The 17783-nt window shown below is 40.7% G+C and overlaps 1 protein-coding gene across 5 annotated transcripts; it reads left to right on the top strand.

Moving 5' to 3' along the window:
• The first annotated feature begins 1 nt into the window (after position 1).
• Positions 2–16758, top strand: PRPF4 (pre-mRNA splicing tri-snRNP complex factor PRPF4). 5 transcript variants are annotated; one of them, XM_067743610.1, is made up of 14 exons: positions 2–135; positions 912–1092; positions 3279–3465; positions 6204–6291; positions 6701–6780; positions 6960–7053; positions 7589–7683; positions 9147–9205; positions 9646–9769; positions 11144–11233; positions 13855–13977; positions 14088–14195; positions 14286–14404; positions 14927–15833. In XM_067743610.1, the coding sequence occupies exons 1-14, from the start codon at positions 109–111 to the stop codon at positions 15118–15120; spliced, it is 1569 nt and encodes a 522-aa protein (XP_067599711.1). In that variant the 5' UTR covers positions 2–108; the 3' UTR covers positions 15121–15833. The 5 variants fall into 5 exon arrangements, with proteins under 5 accessions (XP_067599711.1, XP_067599712.1, XP_067599710.1 ...); XM_067743611.1 differs by having other exon boundaries at positions 3–135; positions 915–1092; XM_067743609.1 differs by having other exon boundaries at positions 21–141; positions 915–1092.
• The last annotated feature ends 1025 nt before the right edge of the window (positions 16759–17783 follow it).

The following is a 17783-nucleotide window of genomic DNA, read 5'->3' as shown; positions in this document are numbered from 1 at the left end:
CGGCCCACTTCCGGTAGGTGTCGTAATTCCGCCTTGCTGGGCGCGCGGTGGATGGTCTGAAACGTAGAGTTCGGCTTTCGGTGGGGCTTCGCGGCTCCGGAGCCCAGCATGGCCTCCTCACGAGCTTCCTCCGCGGTACAGGTCTCAGCTCACTCTGGCAGGGAGCGCGGAGGGTTGGGGGTCCCTGCGGAACAGGGCCGTTAGGGAACAGGCTGCGGCGGTGGAGGGCTGAGGAGGAAAGATCTCCTCAGACTCGGTCTGGTCTTAGAGAGCGGAGCAGCGTTTTCATGATCCCTGAGTGCTTTCGTATTTTAGCTCATTTTCAGCTCTCGCTACAACCCCGAAATGTAAATACCTTCTCCGTCTGGTTCAGAAACGGAGTTCTGGAAGGGAGTAGTGTCTTGGCCAAGATTTATGACAATGTCAGACCTCTTAATTGTAATGAGGCCTCCTAACTTCCTATCTACTGCCCCACGTCTGAAAACGTTTGAAATGTATAAACAGTAACTTTGTAACTTGTCGCCCTTACCATCGCGTTGGTTATTTCAGTTATCCTTGATATCGCCTGTGATGAGCAGAAACCCTGGAAGTTTCGTAAAACCCAGGAAGAGATTGCACTTGGAACTGAATGAAGTAAACATGTTCCAAAGCACGCCTTTGATAGAAAAATCACCAAGAGAAATTCACTAGTTTTATCTGTCTCTTCCTATCTGCAAAAGTTAAGTGACCGAGAGACTGGAATCACCCCCAGACCACGTCCAAATCAGGGAAGACACATCTTAACTGGTGTCCAATTTGTGTTTTCTTTAGAGAAGAAATAGGATTGAAGCTCTGGATAAGCGTCATCCTTCTGGAAGGTCTAGTAAATTGCTTAAGATTAAGTTTTAGGTTAATCCAGGTCTTTGATTTAGCAGGCAACCAAAACTAAGGCATCTGATGACTTAGTCGCTCCTGTTGTGAAGAAACCACACATCTATTATGGAAGTTTGGAAGAGAAGGAGAGGGAGCGCCTGGCCAAAGGAGAATCTGGGATTTTGGGAAAAGAAGGACTTAAAGCAGGAATTGAAGCAGGGAACATTAACATAACCTCTGGTAAGATGCAAACTGTGAGTCCGTCTTTACCTTTGGTGCTCAAATTATCTGTAATGATTACCTTCCTAAACTTAGATATCACTAGTTTAGTGTCAAAAACTTTCAAATATTAAACTTGCATCTATCTTAAGGCCATACTCTGCCCACTCCACTTAGTATCATCTGGAGAACCTTTTTCTTAAAACCTTTTATACAGTTTTTCTTCTATGAATTGTTAGTAATTTTACTAGGAATTTATTCATTGTGTATTTGGATTCAAGTTGATTCCATTTGTCTTACGGAGATCTAGCATAGTTGTGGCATTGGTTTGGAGCTACTGTGGTTTATAATATTCTTGCTTTTTTAGTTTTCCAATTATTTTTCACCCAAAATGAAATACCTCTTTTAGATTATAAAAGTAGTAGCCATTTTTATTTTGAAAGAAATCAAAATACAAGTTTTTTTCCATAAATGAAACCGTGATAAGCAAATTGTTTTGTAACCTGCATTTGTCATTCTGTATACTGTTGAGGATATTTTTTCGTGTCAGTAACTAGTGGTCCACTATATTTTTGAAATAAAATTATTTATGTTTGTCATGAGAAATTCAGAGAGTACAGAAGGGTATAAAAAGAGTTCTCTGCAGATAGGGCTTCTGTCAAGTTTCTCATGGATCCTCCCATACATTTTCTTTTCTATACACATGACTGTAGTGACTTTTTAAACCTTTTATGTTATTTTAAACATAACTGCATCACTACTATACTTTTCCTTTTTCATCGAAATGCTTGTATTTGGTGTGAGTTTTAAAACTAGCTGATAGATTATCCAAAAAACCTTACAAAGAATATCATTTTCATGGTAATTATTTCCAATTAGTGTCCCTATACTGAGACTATTTCAGAGAGTAGCTTTGGCAGTTGTTAAAATAATGTTTCTATTTTATCATGGATAGAAAGTGTACATAACTTATTTGTTAAAGATGCTCCATACTCTTATTGTCTCATGCAAGCTATGTGTTTATGTAAATTTGCCAAATGAAACAAGATGGCTTCAACTATTTTCCTGCCTTTTAAAACCTCGTTTAGTTTTCTGTGTTTGGCATACTTTATTTATTTTTAATTAATTAATTATTTTTTGGCTGTTTGGGTCTTCTTTGCTGCACGCAGACTTTCTCTAGTTGCGGGGAGTGGGAGCTACTCTTCGTTGCAGTGTGCGGGCTTCTCATTGTGGTGGCTTCTCGTTGCAGAGCATGGGCTCTAGGTGCATGGGTTCAGTAGTTGTGGCTCGTGGGCTCTAGAGTGCAGGCTCAGTAGTTGTGGCTCGTGAGCTTAGTTGCTCCGAGGCATGTGGGATCTTCCCGGACCAGGGATCGAACCTGTGTCCCCTGCATTGGCAGGCAGATTCTTAACCACCATGCCACCAAGGAGGTCCTGGCATACTTTAATCCACCTGGCAGGTGGATTCTTAACCACTGAGCCACCAGGGAAACCCTGGCATACTTTAATAAACTGAGAAACTGTAAAGTTTGTAGTAGATTAAACAGTTAACTTTCCCTAGAGGCATATAGACTCCAAATGTAACAAATTATTTCTGGGCTTCCCTGGTGGTGCAGTGGTTAAGAATCCACCTGCCATAGCTAGTGGGAAGCAGCCGCATGGCACAGGGATATTGGCTTGGTGCTTTGTGACAGCCTGGAGGGGTGGGATAGGGAGGGTGGGAGGGAGGGAGACGCAAGAGGGAAGAGATATGGGAACATATGTATATGTATAACTGATTCACTTTGTTATAAAGCAGAAACTAACACACCATTGTAAAGTAATTATACCCCAATAAAGATGTTAAAAAAAAAAAAAAAAAAAGAATCCACCTGCCAATGCAGGGGACACGGGTTGGATCCCTGGTCCGGGAAGATCCCACATGCCTCGGAGCAACTAAGCCCGTGCACCACAGCTGCTCAGCCTGTGCTCTAGAGTCCGCGTGCTGCAGCTACTGAGCCTGCCTGATGCAACTACTGAAGCCCACACGCCTAGAGCCTGTTCTCCGCAACAAGAGAAGCCACTGTGATGAGAAGCCCGTGCACAGCAACAAAGACCCAACACAGCCAAAAATAAATTAAATTAAAAAGAAAAAAAATGAAATTATTTCTTTCTCCCTACTTGAGGAAGATCTGGTGATTATGCTGATGTTGCCGGTTCTTTTTACAGGAGAAGTGTTTGAAATTGAAGACCACATCAGTGAGCGACAGGCCGAGGTGTTAGCTGAGTTTGAGAGGCGGAAGCGAGCCCGGCAAATCAATGTTTCCACAGATGACTCAGAGGTCAAGGCTTGCCTTAGGGCCTTGGGGGAACCCATCACACTTTTTGGAGAGGGTCCTGCTGAAAGAAGAGAAAGGTGCCCTTTCTAAGTATCTACTCTCTTCTTTTTTAATCACAGGGTTCCAGTTCAGTTGGAATTCGTAGCTAAAACTTTAATAGAATGTCTCAGGTAATGTTGACAGAATATCTTATTAGGTTGCATTAATACGTTTTAGCCCATAATTTAAGTCTTAGGCCAGTTTTTACTCCACTATTAATTTTTCTTTATAAACTATGAAGAAGATGTTAACACATTCCCTCCCTTCCTCTCCTCATTATGGAGTTGTGAGTTGGGTAAACATTTGTCACTGAACTCTGAAAATTTAAACAACAAACGCATTCTTTGTCATTAACGTAAGACATAATGATAAGTGTTTTTTGGGTGTTACTGCAAAAAGGCACTGTCCTCATATAATGCTCCTCTTGTGATTTTGAAGTTACAAAATCTCTTGGTGACAGGCTAGTCCTATGCAGTTATGCAGACCTGGCCTGCCTACCTGCTTCTTTAGGACTTGGGGCTCAGCTATTCCTCACTCATTATATTTACTCTCTTAAAGCCCTTACCGCTCATTTACTCTTCAACCTACTGCAAACTGATCGACCACTACCACATTGAAATTGCTCTTAATTAAGGTCATCAACTCATCGTTATCAAGAATAGCCCTAGTACACTGCCACTGATTCCCTCCTTCAAACACTCCGTTTCCTTGGCTCTCAGAAGACCAAATCATCCTGGTTTTCCTCCTGTTTCTCTAGCTAATTCTTCTAAGCCTCTTTTTTTCCTGTTTTAAAGTGCTGTTTTTTGCCCTTATCCTGCACTAACCCTGAGTGATCAAATCCATTCCCATGTCATGGTTTACTCTGTGTATATATATTCTGATGACTCCCAGGTCTCTGTAACCTAGATATTCTATAGGTACTCAAATTTGACATGTCTAAATTGAACTCATCTATTTTCCAGTTCTCCTTGCAAATAACAGTACCATTCACACAGTTTTCAGTTGAAAACCTGCTCACCTTCTGTGTAACCCATCAGCAAAATCTTGTCTCTTCTACTTGTGAAATGTACCTCCAGTGTTTCCTCTTTTCTCTACCTCCATTGCTTTCACATTTAGACTGTTGTAATAACCTCAAATGTGTTGTGTTAATTGTTTGCTTAAAATCCTACAGTCTTCTTTTTTTTTTAATTTATTTTTTTTTATTTTATTTTTCACCGTGTTGGATCTATCATTGCTGTGTGCGGGCTTTCTCTAGTTGCGACAAGCGGGGACGACTCTTCATCGCAGCGCATGGGCCCCTCATCGCGGTGGCCTCCCGCTGCGGAGCACGGGCTCCAGGCTCTCAGGCCTCAGCAGCTGTGGCACACAGGCTCAGTAGTTGTGGTGCACAGGCCCAGTTGCTCCGCAGCACGTGGTATCCTCCCGGGCTTGAACGCATGTCCCCCACATTAGCAGGCGGACTCCCAACCGCTGCGCCACCAGGGAAGCCCCCTACAGAGTCTTCTTATTAAACTTAGAGTACAAAGCTCCTAATCATGCTCTTCATCCTTGCCTTGTGCCACTCTTCCCCAGTTTACTAGACTTAGCAGCCGTAATGGTCCTCCTGGGATACTCAAGCTCTTTTGCTGTCTATCCACTGAATTTTTCTCTTTTTGTCCCCCTCTCTTGCCTTTTAGAGCTTTTTTATTCTTTTGGTTTCAGAATAAATGCCGCCTCCTCAAAAAAGCCTTTCCTAACACCTGACCCCTTGTAAAGTAAGTCCTGCCATTATTAAGAAAGTAACATACTTTCTTAATAGCCTTTCAGAGGTTTACTTCTACTGTTTATTGTTTGTCTTCTTCACCAGCAACGTCTGTCTTATTGTGTCCCTTAAATGAATGTCTTGAGTCCCCACTGCCACTGTCTTGATTCAGTCCATAAGACTCAGGGGATACAATAGTATGCCTTTGTTCTTCCCTCTTCAGTCCATTCTCCATACTTTTCCAGGGGTCTTTCTCAAATGTAAACCCTCCTTACCATGGCATTAGGAGCTCTTTGTGACCTGGCCCCTGCTTAGATTTGCAGCCTTATCTCTCACCAACCCTTTCCCAGTACTCTGTGCTCCAGCCATACTGAATTGTTGTGATTCCAAGTTCAACATGCTTTTCTTGCCTCCAGACCTTTACATTTGTTGAACCCTCTGCTTCAACTGTCCTTTCCCATTCTTGACCCATTGACTTGGTTACTTGAGGTCTCAGTTCAGGTAACATCTTCTCCATGAAGCCTTCCCTGATTCCCTCCAAGCCTAGGTTGTTTACTCCTTTTATGATTCCCTTAGCACCATGCACTTACCACTGTCATAATACTTAATGGAATGTACTCTAGTTCCCCGATTTTCTGTATGTCCTGTCCACCCCCCACTGCCTCACCCCTCACTATGCTACTTGAAATCAAGGACTGTTTCTTGGTCATTTTTTATACTTAGCACCTGAGCAGTATCCAGCACATTGTGGCATTGAGTGAAGGTTGTCTGTATCCACAGCCCGAGTGGTAGCGGTGTTGGGGCTAGTTGACTCTAAGTTTAACAGGGTAATTGCTTTTAGTTCAATTTAGGGAATCTTCAGATAAAGACTACTGAGTGAGAGAAATCACACTGGAAGTTTAGGCATCACAACTTGGCCCTTAAAGGAGGTTGCTTGGGATTTGAATGGTGAGAGAGTAGGGCAGGCTTGCTGCCTTCTTAGGTATACTTTTCACAGTCTTAACTCTGTTTAAATTCTAATCTTTTTTGTTACAGGTTAAGAAATATCCTTTCAGTGGTCGGTACTGATGCCTTAAAAAAGACCAGAAAAGATGATGAGAAATCAAAGAAGTCCAAAGAAGAGGTAAAATGTGTCTTTGGTTTCATAGTATAAACATGCAGGAAACAAGGGGGTAGTTCTTTCATTTTCTGTTTTCTGTGGGATGGGGAACAGGGGGAGTTGGAGACTCTACTGTTCCGGAATAGTTGTTGGCAATAGTTTGTGGTTCCTTTGTAGGTATAAATGGAGATAAGTGAGTTCCCCATTCAGGAAAGAACCATAGCATTCCTGGTGTCACTTTTAACAAGTAACCAGAAACTATCCAATAAGAGTTCATAGAAAGAGACACAAGAGAAAGCACATATACCTGATTTCATCCTATTACTGAACTAATTCATCTTTTTTCTGGGCAGTTAACAATAGGGAATTGACAGCTGTGAAAGGGGCAAGAATGCTTCAGACTTGACATTTCTGCTCTTAATTTAACTTTCAGTATCAGCAAACCTGGTACCATGAAGGACCAAACAGCCTGAAGGTTGCTAGACTGTGGATTGCTAATTACTCACTGCCCAGGTAAGGAGAGCCTCGAGAAGGAGGAAGAAACATACTTTTTCTTATTTCCTCTCAAGGACTGAGGAGGTGCTTTATAATGACTGTGGTTATTAATTGAAATTGAGTGGTAAAGAGACTTGTATGGACCTTTGTTTTGAACCCATTTGCTCAGGGTTAATAATGTTATTTCTGTGTCACAGGGCAATGAAACGTTTGGAAGAGGCCCGTCTTCATAAAGAGATTCCTGAGACAACGAGAACCTCCCAGATGCAAGAACTGCACAAATCTCTCCGGGTAAGATGCTCTCATCTTATATATATAAGATGCTTTCATATATATAATTGTCTAATATCTTAAAGATTCTTAAATATTTAATAGATGCTCTACTTTGGCCCACCTCTAGCAAGTAAAGGCAGCTATACTTATTCCTCTCTGCTTACACTGTTGCTATTTGGGAGGAACCATCAGTTAAGGTGGCAGGGAACCTACTGTGCTTTGTACTATGTAGAGGCCTATCGGTCTACTCTTTAATTCTCCCTTTTAATATGTCAGACTGTACTTTAGATCTCGCCATGGCCTTCCTTTTTGTATTTAGCTGACATAGAAGCTAGTGTTACTAAGACTGTAGAAGACAGCATGCTGGAGTTCCAGATAAGCCTTGACTTCATTCATTTGTAAAAGTGTCTCCTAACAGCAACAACAAAAAGGTGGTAGAAGATTCTTGGGGAGGGTTAAAACTGGAATGGTTTTTGTTTTTGTTTTTATGGTGGAAAAGCCAAGAAAGTCTTGGGTTAGCCTGTTAATGATCCCTTGTTTGTCTTTTTTTAAGTCTTTGAATAATTTCTGCAGTCAGATTGGGGATGATCGGCCTATCTCCTACTGTCACTTTAGTCCCAATTCCAAAATGCTGGCCACAGCTTGTTGGTAAGTCCCATTTTACAGTGACATTTTTTTTTTAAATGGGGTTCAGGGGAAAAAATCAGTATTTGTCTTAGAAGGCCATTTCAATACCATTTGCCTCTGCTTCTCATGATCACACCAAACTAGAGATGCTAGGAGTTACCCACTGTAGTTTACAATATAGCCTTCAATTAGCAGTTCTTACTGTTCACAAGGTACCCCAGAGACCCATGACATGTCAGTCATATTCTTGGCATTAGCATCATTTTGGATCAGATAGTGAGCTTATAGACTAGTATACACACCTTGATATAACTTTTCTTTTTTGGTTATGTGACCTAGGCAAGATACTTAATCTCTGTAAGCTTCACTTTTGTCATCTGTAAAGTAAGGTGAGATAATGTTTGTAAACATGTTGCCTTGATAGTGCCTGGTATGTGGTAAGGACTCAGTAAACTTGAATTATTGTTTTTATCTTCATTTTGTTTTCTACTCACCACATATGCAGAAAACTCTTAGGATGTGATAACTTTGTTGTTTTGTTCTATTTAGTTACTTAGTTGTTCTTGAGGAACATTGTCATCTAGTGAAGGGGAAACTCGCTTGTATTGTACGCACAAGAACTACTTGACTAGGCAGAAATTGAGACTGTGGTTCAGGAGAAAGCCAGGGACCTACACAGATCCCTCCACCTCTCCACCAAGCCTCAGTTACCTTCATTATAAAGTAGAAATGAGTATGTGTATAACTGACTCACTTTGCTGTACAACAGAAACTAACACAACGTTGTAAATCAACTATACTGCAATTAAAAAAAAATAATTACAAAAAATAAAATAAAAATAAAATAAGAAAAAAAATAATAAAGTAGAAACGATCATTCCTGCCTTATATGTACCTCAGAGGTCTGTTATAAGGACCATTTGATGATAGATATGAAAGTAATTTGTTGGAAATTTTCCAAAGTAAAAACATTTTTTTAAAAATTTAAGTACTTTGGGGACTTCCCTGGCAGTCCAGTGGTTAAGAGTCCGTGCTTCCACTTCAGGGGGCATGCGTTCGATCCCTGGTTGGGGAAGTAAGATCCCGCATGCTTCACAGTGCTGCCAAAAAAAAAAAAAATTAAAGTACTTAGTAAGCAGCAAAATGCTATTCGTATTTAAGAAGATAGTATCATTATTAGTATTAATGTTAGATAGTTTAATTTGTCCTACCTTCCCTCAGAAATTGATCCAAAAGTTAAGGAGAAGAGCAGCTTGTGCTATAATATTTACAGTCCAGTAGAGGCCTCTGTTTGCATGAGACCTGGGTGTAGCTTTCTTCTCTAACCCTTCAAACGATAAGCCTTTTCTGTTTCTTTTTGTGTCTGCCACTGTAACATTTTGGGAGGGGGGTGGTGAGAGAGATTGTCCTTTAGTAATGTTACCAAGGTACCTTTTCCTTCCCAGACCAACCCTGGCTGAGATGCTTTCCTTTGTGTTTGTTAGGAGTGGGCTTTGCAAGCTCTGGTCTGTTCCTGATTGCAACCTCCTCCATACTCTTCGAGGTGAGTCAGAATCTTGTCTAAATCTCAGTCTTTTTCTCACTGTGAACTCTGTCAAGCAAAACAACTCTAAAACTCTGCCTGACACTCAGACCCAGTACACACAGATTAATTCTTGATTTGATTTGACTTGGTTTGGTTTTCTCTGACTGCAGGGCTGGATGATAATGACTTCATACGCTTACCACTTTCCTCTCATGTCCAGCCCCACTCTGGCATTTACAATCTCTAAACCAAGAAACATTTTTTTGTGTGTTTAGCTTTTTTTAATGCAATTTATGTTAAAATAGTTCAACTTTTTAGTAGTTGAATAGCTACTTTAATACTCTCTAGGTCCACATGTCCTCTGATATGTGTATATATAATATTTGTCATGTATGTATTTACACTTAAGTTATAAGGGAGCAGGACCCCTTTAATTTTCATCTCTTACACTCCTTCAGGCCATAACACAAATGTGGGAGCAATTGTATTCCATCCAAAATCCACTGTCTCCTTGGACCAAAAAGATGTCAATCTGGCCTCTTGTGCTGCTGATGGTTCTGTGAAGCTTTGGAGCCTTGACAGGTGAATATTACCCTCTGTCCACACTGCAATCGCTAAAGTAAATAGTTGATTGGTTGGCCCTTGAGACTTAAAAATCTAGCATTTAACCCCAGAGATGCTCTGAGTCAAGGTAACTTGTGTGAAAATAGAATGGAGGATTTTTTTCTTAGACCTTTTCTCACCAGAGGAGTTGTGTCAGGTTCCCTTCTTTGTTAACTTTGTACCTTGATTTTTGCCTCTAACAGTAGCCACTGTTTCCTGGCTCCAGCTATTCTGGAAGGATCTATTATATCTCCCATGCAATAGATTGACATTGGAGAAATGCACTATTTGGTAGCTTGACTAAAAATAATAGTCTAGACAGCGCATTGGTTCTTAGCAAACAACCACAGGGGAGAGGAAGGAGGTTCTGTCTGGCAGTATTGCCAAGGAAGTGATGTCTACTCCCAATAGCATCATCCTTTACCTAGACTACGTTTTCCAATTACAACAGTTTTTTTTTTTTTAATGTGTTTGTGATTATTGTTTTCCAAGAAATTTTTGGAAGCACTTTGTTTGCCTAAAAGACATCTGAATTCAGTTGCTTAGTTTTCTTTCTTTGGGAAAGCACATGAGGCTTTTGTTCCAGGATTTTGTGAGGAGCTAATTAGTGTCTCCACTCTTTTCCAGACAAGATCTTACCTGTGAGCACAGCAAGTTTTAATTGGCTTTGGTAATACATAGCAATATTTGTTCCCCTAGCGCTTTCATTAGTTCTGTGTATGCCCATTGACAAAGTTCCCTTTTTAATTGCCCTCTTTAGGGTTCATGTTTATTTCCTCTTGCTGGTGTTCAGACTTTCTTTCTGTCGTTGCTGGTAGTAGAATTTAATGGCCACCAAAAGGAAACTAAGCCTCTGTTTGAGAGTTCCTTTCTTCATGTGGATCCTTGGACAAGCTGAAGTTTGAGATAAATTTATCTGTAATCCACTTGCACCAAAACTTTTTGATATAGCCTTGCATCTCGATCAAAGTATGTTTTCTTTCTAGAATCTCAATGCTCCTTTGGTGCAGAGAGCTTATTTTGCTTGTCAGGCTGAAATATCTTTAATTTTCTCTAAGCAAATGATATAGCATTAAGAGTTTATTAACATAGTGAATTGAAATAGACAGTGTGTATTGAAGAGCATTTTTGCCCCGTGGGCACATGAAATAGTCCCAGAGCTTTTATAATAACCTTGGGAAGTGAGTTAAATTATCATTAGCCCTAAAAGTTTAACAAATTACAGGTTTAGTTACAATTTGGCCTGTCAAACCATGCAGAATTGGGTGTATATGTGCTCAACAGTTAATAAATTCAATGAGTATTTACAGGATTGTAAAATAGTTTACTTACATACATTTGATTCCTTTTCAGTGATGAACCAGTGGCAGATATTGAAGGCCATACAGTGCGTGTGGCCCGTGTAATGTGGCATCCATCAGGACGTTTCTTAGGTACCACCTGGTAAGCCATCCTCTTATTGTTCTATCCATACAGGCCTGTGGCATCTTGTTAACCTTTTATGGCTAAACTGCCAAGTAAGTTTTTAGAGCAGAGATCTTCAAGAGATTTTCTTGGACTTCAATAAATCAGAATCAGAAAAGAATATATGACATAGTTAGGGCTAAGCAAATTTGATTTTAAATTGCAGTTAATCTGAAATTTCAGAGTCACTGACTCCCAGAAAACTAGAGTTCTTCCCTCTTTCTTCCCTTTCTTGGCCAATACTAGAGGTGTTTTGGTTTTTTTTTTTTTGCTATACAGTGTAATTTCTCTGCTTACAAATCAGTCTCCTTTTCTGGTTCTACAAATTCAATGAGGCCAGAATCTGTTAAAGAATTTTTTGAGATACAATTTACATGCAATGGAATGGATTTAAGTGTGTAATTCAGTCAGTCTTGACAAATGTATAGACTCATGTGGCCCACATCCCTGTTGTTGGAGGTCCAAGGGAACAGAAGGTGCCCACCAAACTGAGAAGCCATCTTGAGATTGAAAAACACGGCCAGCAGCTCCATATAGCCAATGGATCCGTTTATTATAGGGTCACTTACTCACAGGGTGGGATCTGGCAGGCAGCAATCCAGAAGCATTCACAGCAGCACTCTGCACCCCCAAGAGACCATTGAGGCAATTTTATAGTTAACCTAAGGTATGGGGGTACGTGTTTGGAAACAGGAAGTACATTCCTAAGTGAAGAATGGGTGGGTGATGGGAATATATCAGCAAAGGTCTTCATCATTGTTGGAGGACTGACAGAGCATAGAGGCCACCTGATCCTAATGATTATTAAACAATATCTATTAACTACAAAGCCCTTGACTATAGGAAAGTGACTTACCACACAGTATAGTTCTGGGTAGGGTCAGCAGAAGGACAGGAAGAACTGTACAGGCCCAAGACGGCATCAGTTATGCTCATAGCCATAGACTAGTCAATAGAGAGAACATTTGCATCACCCCAGAAAGTTCCCTTATGCCCTTTCCCAGTCAACTCCCTGTTCCAGAGCAATCACTGGCCTGATTTCTGTCACCATAAATTAATTCTATCTATTCATAGTCTATGAACTCATTTTTGTTCATATGGCTTCTTTTTGTTTGGCTTCTTTTACTCAGCATAACATTTTTAAGATTCATTCATGTCGTTGCATGTATCAGTAATTCCTTCTTATTGCTGAGAAGTATTCAGTTGTGTAACTCTGCCACAGTTTGTTTATTCATTCTCCTACTGATGGACACTTCGGCTGTTTCCAGCTTTTGGCTAGTCAGAATAAAGCTGCTATAAATACTCTTGTACAATGCTTTTAGTGGATGTGTTTTTCCTTCCTTTGTCTTGAATAAATACCTAGGAATGTAATTGCAAGGTTATAGGGTAGATGTATATGTAAGTTTTTTTAAACTTCCAAGTGGTTTTCCATAGTGTTGGTGCCATTTTACATTCCCAGAATTCTGGAGTTCTGGTTTTTTCCACATCCTTGCCAACATTTGTCATTAATCAATCTTATCATTTTGCTAAGTTTAGCAAATATGTAGTAAAATCTTATGGTTTCAATTTTTTTTACTCTGATGACTATTGGTGTTGAGTAGTTTGTCATATGCTTATTGACTATTTGTATATTCTCTTTTGTTCAGGGTCCAGGTGCTTTGCCCATTTTTATTATTGAGGGGTTTTTGTTTGTTTGTTTTGTCTTTATTTCCATATGTATTACAGTTCTACCATCATTTATGGAGGAGACTTTCACTATTGAAATTGCTTTGATGGCCTCATTGAAAATCATTTGACCATGTATATGTGGGCCTATTTCTATACTCTCTTTTCTATTCTATTGATCTATTTGTTTGTGATTGATTTTTATATGCCCAACATTCAGTTTAGGACATAAATACTCAATGAATGGAAGGACATAACAGTGAAATAAGGGAAGAAAGAAGGCAACAGAATCTTTGCTGGGCCATTCAAAGGAATTCTGTTTTTAAAACAACCACTGAAGGGACTTCCCTGGTGGCGCACTGGTTAAGAATCCACCTGCCAATGCAGGGGACACGAGTTTGATCCCTGGTCCGGGAAGATCCCACATGCCGCGGAGCAGCTAAGCCCGTGTGCCACAACTACTGACCCTGCGCTCTAGAGCCCACGAGCCACAACTACTGAGCCCGCGTGCCACAACTACTGAAGGCCTCGCACCTAAAGCCTGTGCTCCACAACAAGAGAAGCCACCACAATGAGAAGCCCGCTCACCACAACGAAGAGTAGCCCCCGCTCGCTGCAGCTAGAGAAAGCCTGTGTGCAACAATGAAGACCCAGCGCAGCCAATAAATAAATAAATAAATGTTTTTAAATAAATAAATAAATAAATATAAAATAAAATAGCTACTGAAGTAGGTTTATAGGAACCATGGTTTCCCAGTTAGCACCCAAGACAGATATGCTTAGTTGTTGAGACATTGTTTATGCCAGAAAAGAGTTTGTTAATATGGTTGTATGAGTAGTTTCAGAAACATAACTTGAGCTACAGCTGTTTATAGCACTTTATACATTGTAGAAACTGAACATCTGCTGGTTAATCGTTAGTTTGACTTTTTTAGCTATGACCGTTCATGGCGCTTATGGGATTTGGAGGCTCAAGAGGAAATCCTGCATCAGGAAGGCCACAGCATGGGTGTGTATGACATTGCCTTCCATCAAGATGGCTCTTTGGCTGGCACTGGGTAAGGCTTCTTCCACGTAGCGGGGGCAGCTCAGTAGTCTCACCTCTTAAGTATACTTGCTTCCACAGAGAACTGTATTCAAAATGTTCATTCATAAATTATTTTGTCAGGGGACTGGATGCATTTGGTCGAGTTTGGGACCTGCGTACAGGACGTTGCATCATGTTCCTAGAAGGTCACCTGAAGGAAATCTATGGAATAAATTTCTCCCCCAATGGGTAAATAAGCTCACTGAGTGAGGGGTGGAGAGGGTTATTGGTCAGAAAGTACTCTTTGTTTCTAACTTCAGTACTACATCTGATCCACAGCTACCACGTTGCAACTGGCAGTGGTGACAACACCTGCAAAGTGTGGGACCTTCGACAGCGGCGTTGTGTCTATACCATTCCTGCCCACCAGAACTTAGTGACTGGTGTCAAGTTTGAGCGTAAGCTTTCCTCCTGTTGTAGGCCTAATTACAAGACAGACAAATTGCACTTTTGAGGAATGCAGTCCGGGTGTTAAGACTTGGAAGTGGAACAGGAGAGAATTTGGCCTCTATTGAAGGAGAAAATTATAATCTCCTTCCCTCCACCACACTTTCAGACAGAGCTATGACACAGCCTGCGTCTTGTTCCTAGGAAGTAAAGAAAACTTCCATGAATGTTTTGCTTCATTTTTTTTTTTCCATGGAAGGTCCAAGCACTGAATCCTTAATATTATTCTGAATAGGTTGTCTATCAGGGAAAGAGCCAAAAGACCTTAATAATGTTATTTGTTTCCCTAAGTCTGCCTGTAGTTGTCTTTTTCGTAGAGGTCTAGTAGGAATACAGGTCAGAGTGTTGAGTTTTTCTGAATGTAGATACCTTCTTTTTCAAAATAGTATGTTCTAGCAGATTTGGGGTCTTTTATTTTCTTATGCTCTTCTGAGTACTTGAATTCCTGAAGCAACTCCCCTTTTCTTTTGTAGCTATCCATGGGAATTTCTTGCTTACTGGTGCCTATGATAACACAGCCAAGATCTGGACCCACCCAGGCTGGTCGCCACTGAAGACTCTGGCTGGCCACGAAGGCAAAGTGATGGGCCTAGACATTTCTTCCAACGGGCAGCTCATAGCCACTTGCTCATATGACAGGACCTTCAAGCTCTGGATGGCTGAATAGGCAGGACCATGGAAGAAGGATTCTAGCCTCACTCTCTCTTTAGAGCCATTTTCAAAGGAAAGGAATTGATGTGTTTTGTTCTTTCATGTATTTTGCTAATTACGATGTATAGATCCTCAAAAGAATTGGATTTCCATGTCAGCTCCCACTTCAAGCAGGCAGCCCAGCCCCTGGGTGTTGGTGAACCCCTTTCATGGTTGAAATTTTGATTTTCATCTTCAAGCCCTGCCATGAACTTTGTAGACATTGTTTTTATTAATCTTTTGTTTGAATGCCCTATTGCTTCCCTCACAGCACTCCGGATTGTGACTGACTCCATTTTTAATTCTTGAAACTTGACTTTCCATTACATGGTACATGCTTCAGGACTACATGTGACCCAGAGAGCAAGGTGGCTGGACTATATTCTGGAAGCCCTCGAGTAGAGAGACACGCCTCACCGTGCACTGGCTAAACTGTGCCTGACAGAGCAAGAACCCTGAGAACAGGAGGTGAAGAGGTAGACCACAGCTATGCTCAGGGCTCTGCAGTAGAGAATATTTTACCTCTTCCTGTTGAGTTCACGTGGAATGCTAACTGCATTGGGAAGCTCAGAGCTGAACATTTTCCTCGTCAGAAGATGTCTTCCATTTTGCTTTCAAGATTGGCATCCTTTGTGTTACCCAAAAGCTAGGCCGTTGTGTCAAGATTCAATGAAATTTTTAGAAAGCAAACATGATGTCTCTATTGTGCAAGTTCTTTTCTATTGGTTATTTAAAGAATGTACCCTTCATGTTGAGGTAACTCTGGAAAAAAATCCCTAATGGGTATTCCTAAACATAAACTTTTTCTTTATTATACACTTGCTAAAGAGTAAAATCCTATCTAAAAACTGCCCTTTAAAGAATTATCTTGTATAGTTAAGCATTTTCTGAATCCTAGGCATTGGTCCACAGAGGTCCCTTTTTTTTTAGTTTGAGATATAGCAAATGATCTCAAGTGTGGCGTACTCCAATTCTGTCTCCTTAGTAAGCATCCTGTTAGTAATTTTTTTTTAAATGGAGGGCTGTTGCATTGTGAGCGAGACTACCAGTGAACTGAATCTGGACTCTAATTCTTACCTATTGGCCAAGTAGCAGTTACTTTCAGCTCTCTCCACCCCAGGTATACAACCACTGAACTCTGGAAATACACAATAAATTCACACAAAAAATAGAGGAATTGGCAAGAAGAAAGGATTGTATAGAGAGAATTCAAGAAGGGCTTATATGATGGCTTCTCCTTGAACGTTCAAAACACTTTTCCTTTGCTGTTCCAGGGAGGATGAGAGTGACTTTGTTTGGCTCTATCGTGCATAACTAGGAATATGTGGTATGTAGCTAAATAGTCTGTTTAATCTGATTTCAATTATAACCAAGTAGTTGCATATCCTGTGTACCTGTTAAGCTTCTGGATTATCAGCTCTACTCTCTGTTGGGTACTTCACTGTTGTTTAAGTATTAATGGGCTCTATTTCCTCCATAGTTAGCCATGAGAAGAAATTATTTTTCATTACTACCTTTGTAGTGTGTTTAAACTAATAATGAATGTTAGTGTATTAGCATGCAACTTTCAAATATAGTGTGTTAAAGGTTTTCAGTTTTTCAAGTTGAAATTTAACCACTTGTTCCATTAAACTTGTCTTTTGTTTTGCGGGGGGTGGGTGGTTCCAAGAGATCTAGAGGGGTAGCAACTGGGTGAAAAGATTTCATCTAAGACTTTGGCCAGATGAATGTCTTGGCGGGATATACACTTCCTTACTGGGAGTATCATTGTCCAAAAGCCGTTAGCTGAGGAGCATATCCCAAGTGTGTCATTTCGTGCTAACAGTGAGACAAACGTCATCGTCATCACTTAACAGGACGCTTAGCGCTGTCTAGACACCACCAGGCACATTCAGACATCTTGTTTAATCCTCACAGTCTTAACGAGTTAATTATTATTCCCTCTTTTACAAAAAAACTGAAGTTCAGAGAAGTTAAGTAACTTGTTCCAGGTTACCTAGTTAGTAAATGGTAGAGTCTGGTCCATCTGTGACCTTATAAGAGATTTCATAGGGCTTTAGTGAGTATGTTGGCAACATGGGCCAGACCGAAAAAAAAAAAACAGTCCAGCCAGCGTGGCCTGTTCCCTGTACAAAGTCTGAACTTTTTAAGTGCTCTACCTTTTTTTTAAAAAAACTTTGCATTTATTTTTTTGCAGCATTTATTCCCAGACCGTAAATTTTTGTTTCTTCTGGGATATCTTTTTCTTCTGTGCAACCTCCTCTTCTGGTTTAGGAACAATCTGTTCCTTTTCAGTAAGGATCATCTCAGTGTGGCAGGGAGAGCTCATGTATGGGTTGAACCGACCATGAGCTCTGTAAATCCTGCGGGGCACCTTGGGGGCTTTGTTCACCTGGATGTGCTCAATGACCAGAGAATCTGCATCTAAGTTCAGCATTACTCTCTGCATTTTTGAGCATGTGCAGTAAAAATTCAGCACTCTTTGGGCCACTGACCCTGCATCCATCCCCACTGTTTGGCCTGGGCACACCTACCAACTCCACCATTGTAATGACGGAATGGCACACATTGCTTCTGTAAAGTGACATCCTTCAGATACTTGGTGGCTTTTCGGATGTGCATACCCTTAATGGCCTGGAC

The sequence above is a fragment of the Pseudorca crassidens genome, chromosome 7, assembly GCF_039906515.1.
Source record: "Pseudorca crassidens isolate mPseCra1 chromosome 7, mPseCra1.hap1, whole genome shotgun sequence".
NCBI classification, from domain to species: Eukaryota; Metazoa; Chordata; class Mammalia; order Artiodactyla; family Delphinidae; genus Pseudorca; species Pseudorca crassidens.
Note: the sequence above shows the minus strand (reverse complement) of the source record. Positions and strands in the feature narration are given on the sequence as shown.